The 19,015-nt window shown below is 55.3% G+C and overlaps 1 protein-coding gene across 1 annotated transcript in view; it reads right to left on the bottom strand.

Annotated features, from left to right (window-relative positions):
* The window catches only part of LOC133356458 (SRSF protein kinase 2-like), a gene marked incomplete at its 5' end in the record, with an annotated part of 42,726 nt that overhangs the window by 2,879 nt on the left and 20,832 nt on the right, over positions 1-19,015 (bottom strand). The window contains 4 exons of the mRNA XM_061573991.1: positions 1,979-2,143; positions 6,444-6,542; positions 7,783-7,971; positions 17,303-18,212. Of these exons, the coding sequence (XP_061429975.1) occupies positions 1,979-2,143; positions 6,444-6,542; positions 7,783-7,971; positions 17,303-18,212 (1,363 nt within the window). The remainder of the gene's footprint in view (positions 1-1,978; positions 2,144-6,443; positions 6,543-7,782; positions 7,972-17,302; positions 18,213-19,015) is intronic.

The following is a 19,015-nucleotide window of genomic DNA, read 5'->3' as shown; positions in this document are numbered from 1 at the left end:
GCCCATAGACTAACACTGCCCATAGACTCACATTGCCCATAGACTAACATTGCCCATAGACTAGCATTGCCCACAGACTCACATTGCCCATAGACTAACATTGCCCATAGACTAGCATTGCCCATAGACTCACATTGCCCAGAGACTAACATTGCCCATAGACTAACACTACCAATAGACTCACACTGCCCATGGACTAACACTGCCCATAGACTCACATTGCCCATAGACTAACATTGCCCATAGACTAGCATTGCCCACAGACTCACATTGCCCATAGACTAACATTGCCCATAGACTAGCATTACCCATAGCCTAACACTGCCCATATGCTAACACTGCCCATAGGCTAACACTGCCCATAGACTAACACTGCCCATAGTCTAACACTGCCCATAGACTAACACTGCCCATAGACTCACACTGCCCATAGACTCACACTGCCCACAGACTCACACTGCCCATAGACTAACATTGCCCATAGACTAACATTGTCCATAGACTAACACTGCCCACAGACTAGCATTGCCCATAGACTCACACTGCCCATAGACTAACATTGCCCATAGACTAACACTGCCCACAGACTAACACTGCCCACATACTCACACTGCCCATAGACTCACACTGCCCATAGCCTAACACTGCCCATAGACTCACACTGCCCATAGATACTCTCCTGCTATTATGGATTGACTCGTGCAGCTAGCTAAGGATGCAAGGTTCTATAATATATGTTACGTATGTCGCTATTGCTAACTTTCAATCACGTTTATAATGATCACTGTTACGTTGTTTTTATAGCATTATTTTAGTGATTTCTAAAAAGGTTTAGGTTAGCCATATTTGTATGTTGCAGTTTCGAGTTATACTTAGAATTTCATCTAAATTGTATTCTGATTGTTATTGTGATCTAACATCAAACTGGGATTTTTGCACATTTTTTTGTAGGCAGCATAAACATATGGTGCTTTTTCTGGAAGATTTAATTGTCTTTAAAGGGGATGTTTAAATTTGCGTGCAGAAAACTTTAAATGTATCTTGTAATTTTATTGTTTGTTGCGGTTGCACCCGAATCAAGAGCCGAACGGCTCCATCACTGCCCTTCACCACCATCACTGCCACCATCACCACCATCACCATCATCACCACCATCACTGCCACCATCATCACGATCACCGTCTTCACCATCACCGCCTTCACCATCACCACCACCACCACCACCATCACCACCACCATCATAATAATCACCGCTACCATCATCACCATCACCGCCACCATCACCATCACCACCACCATCACCACCACCATCACCATCACCACCATCATCATCATAATCAACACCACCATCACCATCACCACCACCATCACCATCACCACCATCATCACCACCACCATCACCACCACCATCATAATAATCACCGCTACCATCATCACCATCACCGCCACCATCACCACCACCATCACCACCACCACCACCATCACCAACATCATCATCATAATCAATCATAATCACCATCACCATCACCACCACCATCACCATCACCACCACCATCATCACCACCATCACCATCACCACCATCATCACCACCATCATCATAATCAATTATAATCACCGTCACCATCACCACCACCACCACTATCACCACCACCACCATCATCACCACCACCACCATCATCACCACCACCACCACCACCACCACCGCCACCATCACCTCCTTCACCATCACCACCTTCACCATCACCACCTTCACCATCACCACCTTCACCATCACCACCTTCACCATCACCACCTTCACCACCATCATCACCACTGCCACCACCACTGTCTTCACCATCACCGCCACCACCACCACTATCACCACCACTACTGCCATCATCACCGCCTTCACCATCACCACCTTCACCATCACCGCCACCTCCTTCACCACCACCACCTTCACCATCACCGCCACCATCACCTTCACCACCCACTCACCTCCGATGGAGGGGTCACCCCCGGCGACCCCAACTCGGCTGCCCACAAACTGCGAGGTGGCCTCGTTCCCACGGAGCGGACTACGCGGCGGCGGCAAGCCGCCCGGAGAGAGCGGAGACCCGGAGCGGAGCAGAGCGCCACCGGCACCCGGATCCAATCCCTGGCCTGCAGGCATGCGGTCAAACACACAACAACAACCGCCATTCGCCAATAAGTGGCGGTGACGTCACCACGATGCTTGTGCCAGGCCAAGTGCACCTTGAGGCCGCGTGAAGTGTCGAAAGCCCGCTGGCAGGAGGTCACGGGGCAGACCCAGGTGCCACGGGTCGACTGACCGAGATGACCGAGATGACTGGCTGATGCACCACCTGTGCCCCCTACTGTGCCGACTTGCTGTGCTTTAGCCACCCGGCGCTCCGCTCGTTGTTGTGAGCGTCGCTCCTCCGCCCTCCGTTGTTGTTGGAGGGCGACTGCCTCCAACTGCCCAGTAGCGTCCTTCACGAGCCTCCTCCACTGAGGCCGATCTTGACACCGCTGGTACCAGTCATCGGCAAGTCCACTCAGCTCCACGTCCTCCTGTACCACATCACTCCATCTCTTCTCCAGCCCGTGCCGCGCCCGTCTAGCCCCCTCGATCCGGCCGAACAAAAGCTGTTTAGGCATGCGGTGGCTGGGCATGCGGGCTACATGACCCAGCCAACGCAGCCTTGCCTGCCAGAGGAGCTCACTGATGGAACTTTGCCCAGATCTTTCAAGGATTTGTGAGCTCCTCACACAATCCAGCCTGGTTAAACCCAGGATGGATCGTAGGCAGGCCAGCCTAAATGTTTCCAACCGGCGAAGATGCTCCACCAGGGGGGTCCACGTCTCGCAAGCGTAGAGAAGGGAGGGAATGACCGTGGCCGAGAAGACCTGAAGCTTCATGCGGAGCGACAGACCAGGTAGCTTCCACACAGCGTTACGCAACCGATGAAAAGATATTGCCGCTCGACTGATTCGGAGTGAGACCTCTGCTGATAGACTGGAGCCGGTCATAAGCACACTGCCCAGGTATGGGAAACTCTCCACTCTCTCCACAACTGCCCCATCACCAATTGGGAGTTGTGGGGGTGGAGTGTCCGATGGTACAAAATACCCAGGCAGGTGCTTAGTTTTGGTGGGGCTGATGGTAAGGCCCCACCTCTTGGTGGCACGCTCCAGTCTCAGCAGCAGCGTCTCCAACTCCTCTTCTGAATGAGCAGCTATTACCAAATCATCGGCATACATAACATGGTTGACCAATAGGGAGCCATCCCTTGATCGCACCCGGGCGTCGATCAGCCTCCCATTATATCTGTACCAAATGGAAATTCCCCCGGTACAGCTATTGAAGGCTTCACGAACTACGCGGTCAAAATAGATGTTAAATAATGTGGGAGCCAGAGGACATCCCTGTCGCACCCCAAGGTGTACAGGGAAAGGCTCCGACTCCCGGCCACGTAGTTTTACCCGGGCCCGCTCACCATCATGAAGGTCCTTAATGATCGTGAGCAGAGGGTCAGGGACTCCGAAAGCACGAAGAACAACCCAGAGCCCAGTCCTACTGATGGTATCATAGGCCTTGACCAGGTCAATAAAGCAGAGATGTAGGTCTTTTTGGAATTCCCTACACCTCTGCTGTAGCAGACGGACAGAAAATATGGCATCTGTGCAGGACCGCCCTTTCCTGAAACCGCATTGGGGCTCCGCAAGCCTCTCCTCAGCGTGCCTAGCAAGGCGATGTTGAATAATCCTTGCCAGGACCTTACCCGGCACACTGAGGAGTGAGATGCCCCTGTAGTTGTTACAGTCGGTACGGTCCCCCTTCTTAAAGAGGGGGACCACCAGGGCATCCTTCCAGTCCTGCGGAACCCGTCCAGTGGTCCAGACTGTTGTTATGATGTCATATAGGGCAGTCTGTGCACAAACGCCACCCTCCCTCAGCATTTCGCTTGGGAGATCATCTCTGCCCGATGTCTTCCCTGGTCTCAGACTCCGGATTGCCCTCAGTACTTCCTCAACAGCTGGCACCTCAGCCAGCCACTCACAGGGGGTGACCTCTTCCAATATTTGAGGCACCGCAGCCTCAGCAGGGTTATCACCACTTTGTGCCATGATGTTTTCCTGGCTGAGAGAATTTCCCTCCCCCAGGACCTCACAGAAATGCTCAGCAAATCTGCAAACCTGTTCCTGGGGGTCGGAGATTGGATCACCGTTTTTTCCTCTAATGATGGTAATAGGTGTGGCGCTGCAGGTTACTTTTTTGATGGAGTTAAATAGTGATTTGTGATCACGGGCCACTGAGGCAGACTCCATCTCCTCAGCAACCCGCGACCACCACCCATCTTTACAGCGCCTTACGGCTCTCTGAACTTCCGAGCGAAGGCTGCGGTAAACCTCCTCATTCTCTGACGTGGGATGCTGTAGGCGATGAGAGTGGGCCTGACGCTTTTTCTCAATTAACCTGAACACCTCCTCTGTCAGCCAGGGTTTCTGGGGAGGTCTGGACCGCGTACCCAAAGCAGCCATTGCAGCTGCATGAGTCACAGTCTTAAACCTCGCCCATTTCCCCTCAACATCAGGTGGAGTGGGGGACGATGCCAACCCCAGCTGCAAGTGATGATGAAATTCTTGCTTGCAACTTTCATCAGCTAACTGAGACCAGGCCACTTTTGGTTGGAATGGGATCCTGGGTGTACATCCACCACCGGAGTGGAAGAAAGGCAGGCGCATCTTACAGATGACTAGTCGATGGTCAGAGGACAGATCAGCTCCACGGTAGGTCCTGGTGTCAAGGACATGGGTTCGCATCCGCTGGTCCGTCACTATGTAGTCCAGCAGATGTTCTTGCTTGGACCCGGCATGTATCCATGATGTTGTGTGGATGCGCCGATGCCGGAAGAGCGTGTTGGTAATTACAAGCCCATGGGCTGCACAAAAATCTAGCAGCCTCCTACCGTTATTATTGAGCTGATCTGGCCCATGCCTTCCAATCACTCCAGACCAGGTATCAGCATCATGACCAACTCGGGCATTGAAGTCACCCAACAAGATGACTCTGTCCCGAGTGGCCACTTTAGCCAGCACCTGTGACAGGAGGTCATAGAAAGAGTCTGACTCATCGGCTTTGCCTGCATCCCTCCACGGATGTTCGTCTTCGGTGGGGGCATAAGTAACCACGACCACCACTCCTCGCCTCTGGTTGATGGGAAGGCGAGCCCAAAGTATCCTGGGGCTTACAGCTTCCCACACCTCACCGCCACGCTCCCACGCCCCCTTCATTCTTTTGTTCAGAAGAAGAGCCACACCCTGTTGTTTGGCAGTCTCCTGCCCCGAGTAGAGGACTGTCCACCCCTCATGGTGGCAGGAGCCAGAACCGGTCCACCGGACCTCCTGAATGCCACAGAGATCCAGGCGGTACCGGTCCAGCTCCCGACAGAGGAGTGGCAGCCTCTCCTCCGCAGTGAGCGTTCGAACATTCCACGTGGCCATCCGCAATGGTTTTTTGTTGTTTCTGGAGGAGCCCCGAGGGTGAAAATTCAATCTCCTGGCTCCGCCAAATGGGGTTTGGCCAGGAGACGTCATAAAAGCCTGACCCCCCGGGGCCTCCGGCACAAGCTTATTTGTTACAGGTTTATGTTTAATTCGTGGTTTAGTGGTGGTTAATTGAAGGTGGAGGGGTTACCAGCCCCTCACACCCGTCCAGAGCCCCCGTTTAGCCACTGTGGTGGTCACAGACGCCATGAGGGGAGAGGCCAATGGGCATTGGTCCTCCCCCCACAGCACTGCCCACGACAGTCAAACACACACACACGTGTACACACACACACACGTGTACACACACACACACGTGTACACACACACGTGTACACACACACACAAAGATAAAGACAAAGATCCCCTGTATAGCCTTAACAGACTGTAGGGGCAAGTGCTGTTAGCGAGCACCTATGAAGGCCGGAACGGTACACGAGGGGGTGGGTGGCCAGCACCACGCCCGACCGCCTTTGTCTCCCTAGTGGCAATGTTTACACACCGCACCAAGTACTCATTTGAGGCTGAGTCGACCTAGGGGAGGCCCGGGACCGGTTCAGATAATTGTCACTGATGTTGGCAGTGAGCGGGAATCGAACCCGTGTCGCCGGGTTCATAGCGCAGCGCAGCGCTAACCGCTACACTATCGCTCCCCACAACACACACACACGTACACACACACACACACACGTGTACACACACACACGTGTACAGACACACACACACCTACACACACACACAGACACACACACACCTACACACACACACAGACACACACACACCTACACACACACACAGACACACACACACCTACACACACACACACACGTGTACAGACACACACACCTACACACACACACAGACACACGCACCTACACACACACACAGACACACACACGCACGGGCCACGTACCGGATCCGAACCCGGAGTCACAGGCCGAGCAGGTGCCCGGGACGTCGCACTCCGCGTTCCGCTCCAGGGCGGGCGCCGCACACGGAGGAGAGCACCCTCCTGCGGCACAGAGACAAAGCTCCCCCGTCTAGCACTCCACAGGCTTGTGGGACAAGTGCCGTTAGCGAGGTGGGTGGCCAGCGCCACGCCCGGCCGCCTTTGTCTCCCTCGTGGCAATGTCCACACGCTGCACCAGGGACTCATTGGAGGCCGAGTAGACCTAGAGGAGGCCCAGAATCCGTTCAGATCATCGCTCGGTGGGCTAGTTACTGCTAATTACTGCACTATATATATTATATATGTGTTATATATATGTGATATATGTGTTATATATATGTGTTTACATGTTGCACCATACGTAGCCAACCGTGCTAATCGGAGGTGCGGAGGAAGGACAACAGACTAACGCACACAGATCAGTTGAAGCGACTTTGTTAATCTGGATCAGGGGTGTTGAACGTCCGCCCCGCGTGCCGTACGAGGCCGCGGGATCATCTGGTCTGGCCCTGCCAAGGCAACCGCAGGCGGGACTCGAAATTCAATGAATCTAGGAGCAAACCTGGAAAAGCAGTTGCGAGTAGCAACATCATCGATACCAGCTAACACCACACGCCTCGCCAAAGAGAAGCAGTTCCAGCCCATCGCATTAGGGGCGAGTTAATTAAAGGTTTGACCAAATATAACAGGCTAATTTTTAAGTTGATAATTTTGTATGGCCCGCGAATGATGTTATAAATATCCAAATGGCCTTTGGCAGAAAAAAGGCTCCCCACCCCTGCGTCTAGATGATGATGATGAAAAGTGCAGTGCAGCTCCAGTGGATCCCTGTTATCGGAAGGGAAGAGCGTTCCAGACGGCCGCAGAAGCGCGTCTGACGAAAGCGTCATCGACCAATGAACGAGTTGTTTAGACGCGTGGCAGGAAATTGGAGAACCCGGAGGAGACCCACGAGTGCAAGGCGGCAACACTCGATCCCGTACTGATGGGACAGGCGAGGTTCCACATTTGGCTGACGATGACTACGGTGATGATGATTACGGTGACGATGATCACGTGATGATGGTGACGATGATCACGTGATGATGGTGACGGTGACGATGACGACGATGATGACGATGGTGACGATGACGACGGTGATGACGACGATGATCACGGTGACGATGACGATGGTGACGATGATCACGGTGACGATGATGGTGACGATGACGACGATGATCACAGTGACAATGACGACGATGACGATGACGACGATGATTACGGTGATGGCGATGGTGACGATGTGCGGCTTCCCCCCCCTCACCGTGCTCGCTGGAGGAGAACAGCTGCTCCAGGTCGGCGCTGTCGCCCAGGTGCGGCATGGAGAGGCTGCGGGGGGGGCCCCAGGGCATGGGGGCGCCCCCCCCCCTCGCCCCCCCTCCACGCCCCGCCAGCCCCCCGTGGCCCCCCACGCAGAGGGAGCAGGCGGAGGGGGAGGACTTCAGGGGGCGATCTGTGCACACGCACAAACACAAAGGTCCCCCGTGTAGCTTGAACAGACTGCCGGGGCAAGTGCTGTTAGTAGCGAGTAGCACCCTGTGAAGGCCGGCACTGTGGCACACGAGGGGATGGAGTCGTCAGCACCACACGTGCACCCGGCCGCCTTTGTCTCCCCAGTGGCGATGTTTACTACACAGGCCGAGTCGACCACGTAAGCAACAACAACAACCGCCATTCGCCACTAAGTGGCGGTGACGTCACCACGACGCTTGTGCCAGGCCATGTGCACCTTGAGGCCACGTGAAGTGTCGAACGCCAAGTGCTGGCAGGAGGTCGCAGGGCAGACCCAGCAGGTGCCACGGGTCGACTGACCGAGATAACTGAGATGACTGGCTGATGCACCACCTGTGCTCCCTACTGTACCAACTTGCTGTGCTTTTGCCACCCGGCGCTTTACTTTGCTGTGCTTGAGCCACCACACAAGCACACACACACGCACGGAGACACACACACACACACAGAGACACACACAGACACACACAGACACACAGAGACACACACAGACACACACACACGCACACAGAGACACACAGAGACACACACAGACACACACAGACACACAGAGACACACACAGACACACACACACAGAGACACACACAGACACACACAAACGCACACACACAGACACACACACACAGACACACACACACAGACACACACACACAGACACACGCACAGACGCACACACACAGACGCACACACACAGACGCACACACACAGACGCACACACACAGACACACACACGCACAGACACACACACACAGATGCACACACACAGACACACACACACGCACAGACACACACACACAGATGCACACACACAGACACAAGCACGGAGACACTGCTACGATCCTGCTCGCTAGCCGCGGCGTCCCCGTCGCTACGCACGTGTTCCGCCGCGACCTCTCGTGCAGCAGCTGCAGCAGCTCTGCAGCGGCAGCAGCAGGTCTGCAGCGGCAGCAGCTCTGCAGCAGCAGTAGCAGCAGTAGCAGCAGCAGCTCTGCAGCGGCAGCAGCTCTGCAGCAGCAGTAGCAGCAGTAGCAGCAGCAGCAGCTCTGCAGCAGCAGTAGCAGCAGCTCTGGAGCAGCAGCAGCTCTGCAGCAGCAGTAGCAGCTCTGCAGCAGCAGTAGCAGCTCTGCAGCAGCAGTAGCAGCAGTAGCAGCAGCAGCTCTGGAGCAGCAGCAGCTCTGCAGCAGCAGTAGCAGCAGCAGCAGCTCTGGAGCAGCAGCAGCTCTGCAGCAGCAGCAGCTCTGGAGCAGCAGCAGCTCTGCAGCAGCAGTAGCAGCAGTAGCAGCAGCAGCTCTGGAGCAGCAGCAGCTCTGCAGCAGCTCTGCAGCAGCAGTAGCAGAAGCAGCTCTGCAGCAGCAGCAGCTCCAAGCAGCAGCAGCAGCGCGCTGAGACAGGATCACCGTGAAGCCGCAAGCTTCCTGACGTGACCCGCTTCCCTTGGACCCTTCTTTGGGCAACCCCTCGGCGTCCATGTGGCGTTTGAACATCTTAACATCTTATTAAGTTTTATTTTTATTATTTTATTATTTCCCTTTTACGTAACTTTACCGAAAGAACCAAGAAGATGAATCCCTGCAGTCACGAAAGCTTAAAATCGAAATCTTAACACAACTGCTGTTTTATCGCCAGATAGGATAAAACATATTCCTATTTTTCATACTTTGATCGTGGCAAAAAAGATATCCCGTGATGTAGCAGCTATAGATGAGCCAAGCAGGAGCTACAAATTGTTGTTGTCAGTATCAAAGTACGACAACAACAAAAATGCTCTATTCCTTTGCAAATAAAAAGGTATCGATTTGGTGTCTGGACACGTTCAACACATCTCCCACAAACCTCCACCGTGGATAATGTTGGATCACGAAAGCCGCCTCCACTGCGTGTTGAACTGAGCGTGTTTGTCTTTGCATGTCCACCACACGTACCGCGTGTGGCTAATGCAGACTTCGATCCCTTGCTACTGTAGGGGTTATACAGGTAGGAACAATGTTCCACACTGCCCACCAGGGATTTATTGTCTGTCTGTCTGTCGTGCATAAATAAATATATAACACACACAGCTCTTTGATTGGTGGAGACCTTACAAACAGCTCTTTGATTGGTGGAGACCTACTGCCGGGTACGGAGAGGGGAGGTGCCTAAGGGAGGGGGGGTCAGGGGAGGGGCCTAAGGGAGGGGGGGTCAGGGGAGGGGCCTAAGGATATGGGGGGTTGGTCAGGGGAGGGGCCTAAGGGAGGGGAGTAATGGGAGGGGCCTAAGCAAGGGGGAGGGGCCGATAGTTAAGGGGGCTGGCTACCTGGCTGTCTGCCTGGCTACCTCAAGTCAAGTTATCTTGTACACAGGTAGGAACAACAGGTTCCACACTTGTCCACCAGGGATTATTTGTCTGTCTGTCGTGCACGAATGCGCTGTCCAACCAAGTTCCTACCTGCCCACTCCGAAGGAACTTGTTTACGGGGAGAAAGGCGGACAGAAAACAACATGGTGTCTGCACCCACACACGGGTGTCTACACCCACGTCCGCATCCGTTAACCACTGGGGGGCCATGGGGGCTCTGTGATCCCCCATAACCCCGCCCCTCGGAGGGAATCCCTATAAAAGGCGGGGAGCCAGAGAGCTCGGGGCCAGTGTGGAAGAAGCTTACCAGTGAAGTCTGAAGACCGGCAGAATAGGCCCTGGGACTCCCCTGTCTCGCTGCCCTTGTCAGGGCCGAACTGGGCAAGCCAGCGGCGCGGCCCCAAGAGCTTCCAGACCTCTGCTCTTGTAAGAGCAAGGCCGGCTTAGCTGGGTGCCGGGATCCGTGCTTACCAGGGCCGGATCAGACAGCCTCCCGTAGCACTATTAGAGGAGGACTGGGAACAGAACAGGGGAATTAGTGCTAGGGGTGGTTTCTCATCCAGTACGGGTGAAGGGGCCGTTACCCCTTCAAGTATTGTACTGTCCTTGAGTTTAATAAAAGAGTGTGCCTCGACTCTGTCGTCAGTCTCCCTGGAACTCACTACATCTGGCGTCAGAAGTGGTCGAAAGCATGGATACGAGATGGACGACTTGTGCCCAAGACCCCGGAGAGGACGACAACGAGGGAGAGGCGGTGCAAGATGTCGCCGCTGACGTACCTGGCCAACCGCTGCCGGCTCTACCACCTGCAGGGTAGTCGGAAAGGGTCGGGACGTCAGCTGATGAGTTGGCATTAGCCCACTCCCGACTGGCAGAGCTCCTATATGCAGCGGCCGCCATGCTGGAGCAGATAACTCGCCTGGGGCCGGGGGGAGCGGCGCAGCGGGAAGACGGACAGCGCCCGCCAGAAACTCCCGCCTTTGCGATGGACCGGAGGCTTGAATTTCCCGCCACGGGTACAGTAGGAGCCGAGGGAGGGGCCCCAGCTCGTCACGCGGGCGGTGGGGTCCAACCAGCGTGCGCCACGTCATCGGCGGGGGCGGGTCGCAGTGGCAGCAGCGGTTAGGGTGCCCTTGGCACCCAGGTCGGCACGCTCCATGCTTCAGTCGGCGCTGCAGGTGCTGGCCACGGTTTATGGGCCGCCTTCCGATTGTCACCAGCTTTTCTACGAGCGGCAGAAGGGCGACAAGGAGTCACCACTTGCATACCGCACGGCCCTGCTGGCGTTGGCGAAGGCGGTCGATGCGATGGTGGCCGGAAAAATTTTGCTGTTGGCCGACGACTTGAACTTCGTCATCCTGGCACAGGATGATGCGGACATGTCGTCATTACGGGCTGCAAGGCACATTCATACCAATCTGATTTCCCAGCGGAGGAAGGCTCACAAGGCAGCTGCGGGACACACCGGGGCAGCAACCACCTCCGAATCCGAGGGGGGCTTCGCTGCGGGCCGTTCTGCGGGATGGCGGTCTGGCGGGCGACCGGCTTGGGATGCACCGAGCCACCGAGAGCAGCCCAAGTCTTCTGGAGCACTCGTCGTGTGCTACAACTGTGGCCTCCGGGGCCACGTGGCTTCAGGATGCCGGGCTCCTCGACAGCGCGGAGCAAGAACTGCGGCTGAGGACGGCCCTCTTCAAAAGCCTCCACAACATCCTCCGGCAAGTCGTGGCACCCCACATGTCCGGCCTGCACGCACACCCACTTCTTTCTCACATGCCCCAACACACGATTCTCGGGGTTCGGGTGCTGGTGCGTCGGGTCGCGGCTTGATGGGGAGGGCGCTCCAACCGGGCCAATGGTCCGAGTTGGCTCACCGTGTGTTGTGGCTGCGTCGGCGGGGTCGTCCGTTGTCACGGGGCACATTGATGGGGTGGAGGTACGGGTATTGATCGACACGGGAGCATCGGCGACTATCATTTCCGATTTGATTAATAATATCCTGCCCGTTCAGAGTCGCCCGTTGCTCCCCGTCGACATACCGTGTTACGCTGCAAACGGGGGCTCGTTAGGTATCATCGGCCAAATTCGAACGCAAATTTCTATCGGGGACATTAAATTATCTGGGCCGGTGTTGGTCTCCTCCTCTCTGGCAATTCCGTGCCTGTTGGGGATGGACTTTTTGGCCAAATTGCCTGTCAAAATTTTGATTGACCAGGGATCCATCGAGCTTCCATCGGGCCGACGTATAACGTACCTGCCTTCCACCCCTGCTTTGCGTACAGCCTGTACAACAGTACAGGCGCTCGTTGCTCGAACGGTGCGCGTACCCCCGGGGGCACAGATGCTCGTGCCCCTGCGGTTGTGTCGACCGTTCGCTAAAGGAGTCTCAGACCAGGGCATTTTGCTGGGGCCCGTCTAGGGCCGGGGTGAATGGGCCAGATTTGGTGACGGCCCAAACTATTGTTAAAGGGGATGAGGACCCGTTTATCGCGGTCCTCAATGTCGGGACACGGACGGCGGTGGTTTCCCAGGGAACCGTGTTCGCACATGCGATTCCGGGACCTGCGGAAACGCCGATCATTGGCCAGGTGGCCACCGCTTCTCAGCCGCGACTGCAGTCAGACCATGACGAGGGTTGGCTGGAGGCGCTTTGTGCTGAGACACCTGACCTATACGACTCATAACTTGCTAAATTGTGTACCCTTTTGCGAGAATTTTCCAACGTCTTTAGTAAGCACAAATTTGATATCGGATGTACAAAATTGCTGCGCCACCATATTGACACCGGTGACAACGCTCCTATCCGCCAAAATCCTTTTCGGTTAAGTCCCGCCGAAAATGATCATGTCAAATCGGCTGTAGATGACATGTTGGCTTCTGACATTATTTCTCCCCTCGACCAGCCCTTGGGGTGCACCCATAGTATTGGTTTAAAAGCACGATGGGTCCCTAAGGTTCTGCGTTGATTTTCGGCGGTTGAATAAAATCTCGGTGGCCGATGCTTACCCGCTTCCTCGAATGGACGAATCTCTGGAGGCCCTAGCTGGATCACGATTCTTCTCCACCTTAGATTTGCTGTCAGGGTTTTGGCAACTTCCTTTGGATGACGAATCGAAGCCCAAAACAGCTTTTCGAACGCCGCACGGCCTCTTCCAATTCAATCGGTTGCCTATGGGGCTCCACTCCGCTCCCGCAACGTTCCAGCGCCTGATGGAATTGGTTCTCGCTGGCTTGCAATGGGAGGTATGTTTGATTTACCTAGACGACGTGATCGTATTTAGTAAGACATTTGAGGAACATCTTGATAAGCTTCGGGCGGTCTTTCTCAAAATGTGCGCAGCTAATTTGAAATTCAAACCACAAAAGTGCCATTTGCTACACGAATCTGTACGATATTTGGGTCACATCGTCAGACGGTCAGGTATCTCAACCGATCCCGCCAAAACGCGTTGTCAGCTCCTGGCCGACTCCCACCTCGGTGGGGGAGGTTAGGAGCTTCATCGGTTTTGCTTCATATTACCGGCGGTTTGTCGCGGCGGAGTTCGCTTCCATCGCTAAGCCATTACATGCCTTAACGGCAAAGGGGGTGAAATTTCATTGGGGGCCGGAAGAGGAGGCCACCTTTAACTCTCTTCGTGACGCCTTGGTGGGGGCCCCGCCGTTGAGTTACCCCGATTTTTCTCTACCTTTCGTGCTCGACACGGACGCGAGCAACACGGGGATTGGGGGCGTGCTTTCCCAAGCTGTGGGTGGCGTGGAGCACGTTGTGGCTTACGGTAGTAGAGTATTGTCTCCTGCCGAGCAAAGATACCGTGTCACCCGCCGTGAACTGATGGCTATTGTTTTCTTTATTCAACAGTACCGGCCATATCTGTACGGCCGGCATTTCACCGTCCGTACAGATCATGCGGCATTGCAGTATGCCCTGCGTATTCACCAGCCATCGGGGCAGTTGTCCCGATGGCTGGAGATCATTCAGGATTTCGATTTCGAAACAACATATCGCAAGGGGATTCGCCACACTAATGCCGATGCCCTGTCGCGCCTGCCGGTCACTTCGGATTGCACTTGTTTCTTGGGCTCGGGGCGTTGCAAGTCGGCGAGCGACGGCCAGAATCGGGTCCTTGCGGCCGTCGTTGAGGCTCCTTCGGGCGTTGGCCCTATTGATATGGGAGGGAAGGATTCCCTACTGGGGTTTGTCAGGTGCAGAGTGGGGGCGCCTCCAAATGGAGGATACGTCCCTCCTGGCGCTACGGCGTCACGTGGAAGGATCCAGTCAGGGGACGTTGGGCGTTGACTCATGGGGGTTGTGCCAGGGCCTCCTCATGCATTGGGACGGAACGATCCACCGCCACAGGTTGGTGGTGCCTTCCACGTTGAGGGGTAGGGCTGTATGGGCTGCTCATGAGCAGCTCCTGCACCTGGGCACCCACAAAACCCTTGCCATGCTCCAGCTTAATTTCTTTTGGCCGGGCATGGCAAGGGATGTGGACGATCTGTTGCAGTCTTGTACCCAGTGTGCTCAATGGAAGCCGCCAGCAAGGGGAGCCAGCCCACCGCTCCAGTCTATTTCGGTCACCCGGGTTAATGAGCTTGTCGCTCTTGATATTTTGGGGCCGTTTCCTTCCACGCCTAGGGGTAATAAGTACCTACTGGTTGGCGTGGAATATTTCACGCGATGGCCTATGGCTTGGCCCCTCGCCAACCAGTCGGCAGCAGCCGTTGTGGAGGCTTTTGTCCAGAGCTATGACCTCGACAAGGGCGCTCCGGAACGGTTGTTGACCGATCAGGGAAAGAATTTCACTAGTTCCCTTTTACACGAGGTGTGTGAGCTTCTTGGTACGAAGAAAATCCGTACTTCCCCTTACTACCCACAAACGGATGGGATGGTAGAACGCCTGCATAGGACTCTTACGTCCATGCTGTCCCACCAGGTATCTGAGTCCCAAACCGATTGGGACCTTCAGATCCCGGGAGTTCTGGCAGCTTACAGGATGGCTCCTCATGCGGCGACCGGATTCTCGCCATTTTTTTAAATGTATGGCCGCGAAGTTGACCCGCCTGTCGCGACCCAGCTGAAAATTGCCACACCACACGCTAAGTCCAAGTTGGCGGACCATGTTAGATTTAATATCCTCAAGTTGGCTAAGGCACGGGAGGCGGCTACGCAAAACTCTGACTCTCGCCAGAAGGCGAATGAAAGGTTGCGATCGCGCCGGTCACACATGCATGAATGGCACCCGGGTGACAGAGCGTGGCTACACTGCCCCCAGGTGCCATTGGCTACCTCGTCTAATTTGTTGCGACCATGGAGGGGCCCCATGGAAATTGTGCAGGTTATGCGGCCTCAATGTGTTCGCATTAAATGGGGGAAGCGTCAGTGGTTCGTACAACCTTCACGGTTGAAGCCGTTCTTTGCGCCACATGCTTCCTCTCATGACTATGGCCGAACATGTGGGGGGTCCACTGACTCCTGGAGGGCGGGTTCGCCGCCAGCCTTTGATCCGCTGCTAACTGTTCCGTCTTCAGGGCCCAAGGACTGACGCCCTCTCGGCCGCCAGCCTCCCCCGAGGGGGTTGGCGCTGGCTCGTCCGAGAAGCCGGAGGGCCGTGCACCTACATTTTCAACACCTGTCGCTGGCCCTACTGGGTCGGGCCCTTGTGACGGGCCCACTGCACAAACATGCCCTAAGACTCGCCGGTTGTTGTGAGTTGCTTCCCGCGCGTGTTCCGCTGCTGGAGGGCTCGCTCACCTTTTTTTTATTTTTTTGGTTGGGTGGGGGTGGGGAACCACACTTGAGACAGGAAAGCTGTCTCGGGTGTGGACCCATCAACTTCAAGGACAGTGCATACATTATCAGAGTTATGTTTTTTGTTTTCATTATGACTGCAGGTATTGTGGTCTATGCAAACATGACTCCTTGTAAAAAAAGGTGTCAGTTTTGTTGCCAGATAGAAGGGTAAAAAAACAATTATTATTTTTTTACTGGCAAATTAGGTTCCAACGCTGAGACATTGGAGGGAGTTCAGATTCACAATTGCTCTCAGCCAAGACACGGCTTCAACAAGTTGAACCGTTAAAACTATTTTAGTTTTTATTTTACCATGTGCAAGGCCCCACTGAGCTGTGTAGCTCTGTTTCAGAAATGACCCGGCCACGATTGACAGCTCAACGAAGTGGCTCATCACCATCATCATCACGTGGGCATTTGTAGCAGTAGCCAAATACTCTAAAACGCGTAAAGTTGATTCTAACCATGGAGGGAAAAACCGGAGGGACCGGAGAAAAATCCACGCGACCACGGGGAGAGAGACACGCACATATACAGCAGCAGCAGCAGTAGTAGCAGGCGCCAGGATTGGGATGGGACCCACGGCCTCCTGTCGACCAGGCGAGGCAGTCAACATGTCGCCATCGGGGCGCCCAAGTCCGTCAATCTAGACCAGGGGTGGGGAACGTCCGGCCCGCGGGCCGTATGAGGCCGCAAAATCATTTGGTGTGGCCCTGCCAAGGCAACCGCAGGCGGGACTCGAAATTCAACGAATCTAGGAGCAAACCTGGAAAAGCAGTTGCGAGTAGCAGCAACATCATCAACACCAGCTAACATCATCACACGCCTCGCCAAAGAGAAGCAGTTCCAGCCCATCGCATTAGGGGTGAGTTAATTAAATGTTTGGCCAAATATAACGGGCTACTTTTTAGTTATTTTGTATGGCCCGCGAATGATGTTATATAAATATCCAAATTGCCCTTGGCAGAAAAAAGGTTCCCCGCCCCTGATCTAGACGATGATTTAAAAGTGGCCACAGCTCCCAGCGGCTTCCTAATATCGGAAGAGCGTTCCAGATGGCCGAAAAGGCGGCGCATCTGAAAGTGCCGCGCGACGACAATGCGGCAACCGCAGTCTTTGTCCGCTGTCCCGGCAGCCCGGCTCACCATCGCCGCAGCCGCCGCGGCCGCCTTCGGCCGCCAGGGAATGCTGGGAGGAGAAGAGGCGGCCAATCAGAGGCCGGCGCGGGCGGGAGAGGCGCGAAGAGGGGTCCGCCTGCGGCTGTGGTGGCGGGGGCGGCAGCAGGGTCACGTGACTCCGCCAGTTGGACATCCCCGGGGGCCACGCCGGCTGGCTGCGCGTCACCGGCGGCGCCGCCGATGACGACGACGACGACGCCGCCGGGGTTCTGCGGAGGACGCGCGGCGTCGCCGACGAGGTCGACGACGGCGAAGCCAGCGAGCCGCCCGGCGCATGGTGGTGATGGTGGTGACGATGGTCGTGCTGATGTTGTTGCTGCTGCTGGTGGTGGTGGTGTTGATGGGGCTGATGCTGTGGATGGAGATGCTGCTGCTGCTGCTGCTGGAGATGATGGAGATGCTGCTGCTGCTGGAGATGATGGAGATGCTGCTGTTGATGTTGAGGATGCTGCTGCTGATGAAGATGAAGCTGCTGCTGCTGCTGCTCCACACACTGATCACGATGCTGCTGATCGTGATGTTGATGATTGTGCTGCTGCTGCTGCTGCTGCTGCTCCACACACTGATCACGATGCTGCCGCTCGCGATGCTGGCGCTGGAGATCGCCGTCCGGCTGCTGCTCCCGCGCCGGCTCCACGTCGTGGTAGCGATGTCTGTGGCTGCGGTGGTGCTGGTCGTGGCCGTGCGGTTGCTGCCCAGCGTCGCCACCGCCGCGGTTGTTGTTGTCGGCGGCGTCGCTCCGCGGGAGGCGCCCGGCCGCGCCCGTCAGGAGAAGCCTCTCGGACAGGGCCTCGGCCCGGCGGCGTTCCAAGATGGCCGCCTCGCGGTCCTCGCGCCTCAAGAGGAGGCGGCGCTTGCGGGGCTTGGCGGCTTTCGCCTGCCGGGGGAGCCGTCGGCAGTGCCACCGTCATCATCGGCAGTGCCACCATCATCATCAGATGTTCACTACCTCGCCTGGTGTACAGGAGGTCATGGGTTCCATCCCGACCCTGACGCCTGCTGCTGCAGTGTATGTGGCGTTTGCGTGTCTCTCTATCTCTCTTGTGGATTTTTCACGAGAGAGAGAGTCATCATCAGCAGCAGCAGTCATCAGCAGCAGTCACCATCATCAGCAGCAGCAGCAGCAGTCATCATCATCATCAGCAGCAGCAGCAGTGTCATCATCATCATCAGTAGAACTGTCATCATCAGCAGCAGCGTAATCATCAGCAGCAGCAACAGTGTCAACAGCAGCAGCGTCATCATCATCAGCCATCATCATCAGCAGCAGTGTAATCATCATCAGCAGCAGTCATCAGCAGCAGTCATCAGCAGCAGTATCATAATCATTAGCAGCACTGCATCATCAGCAGCAGCGTAATCATCAGCAGCAGCATAATCATCATCAGCAGCAGCAGTGTCATCAGCAGCATCAGTGTCATCATCATCAGCAGCAGCATCAGTGTCATCATCATCAGCAGTGTCATCATCATCAGCAGCAGCAGTGTCATCATCATCATCATCACAGCAGTGTCATCATCATCAACAGTGTAATCATCATCAGCATCAGTGTCATCATCATCATCATCAGCAGCAGCATCAGTGTCATCATCATCAGCAGTGTCATCATCATCATCAGCAGTGTAATCATCATCATCAGCAGCAGCAGCGTAATCATCATCATCAGCAGCAGTGTAATCA

This window comes from Lethenteron reissneri, chromosome 54 (assembly GCF_015708825.2).
Source record: "Lethenteron reissneri isolate LAM-NWPU_2019-01 chromosome 54, ASM1570882v1, whole genome shotgun sequence".
In the NCBI taxonomy this organism is placed as follows: domain Eukaryota; kingdom Metazoa; phylum Chordata; class Hyperoartia; order Petromyzontiformes; family Petromyzontidae; genus Lethenteron; species Lethenteron reissneri.
Note: the sequence above shows the minus strand (reverse complement) of the source record. Positions and strands in the feature narration are given on the sequence as shown.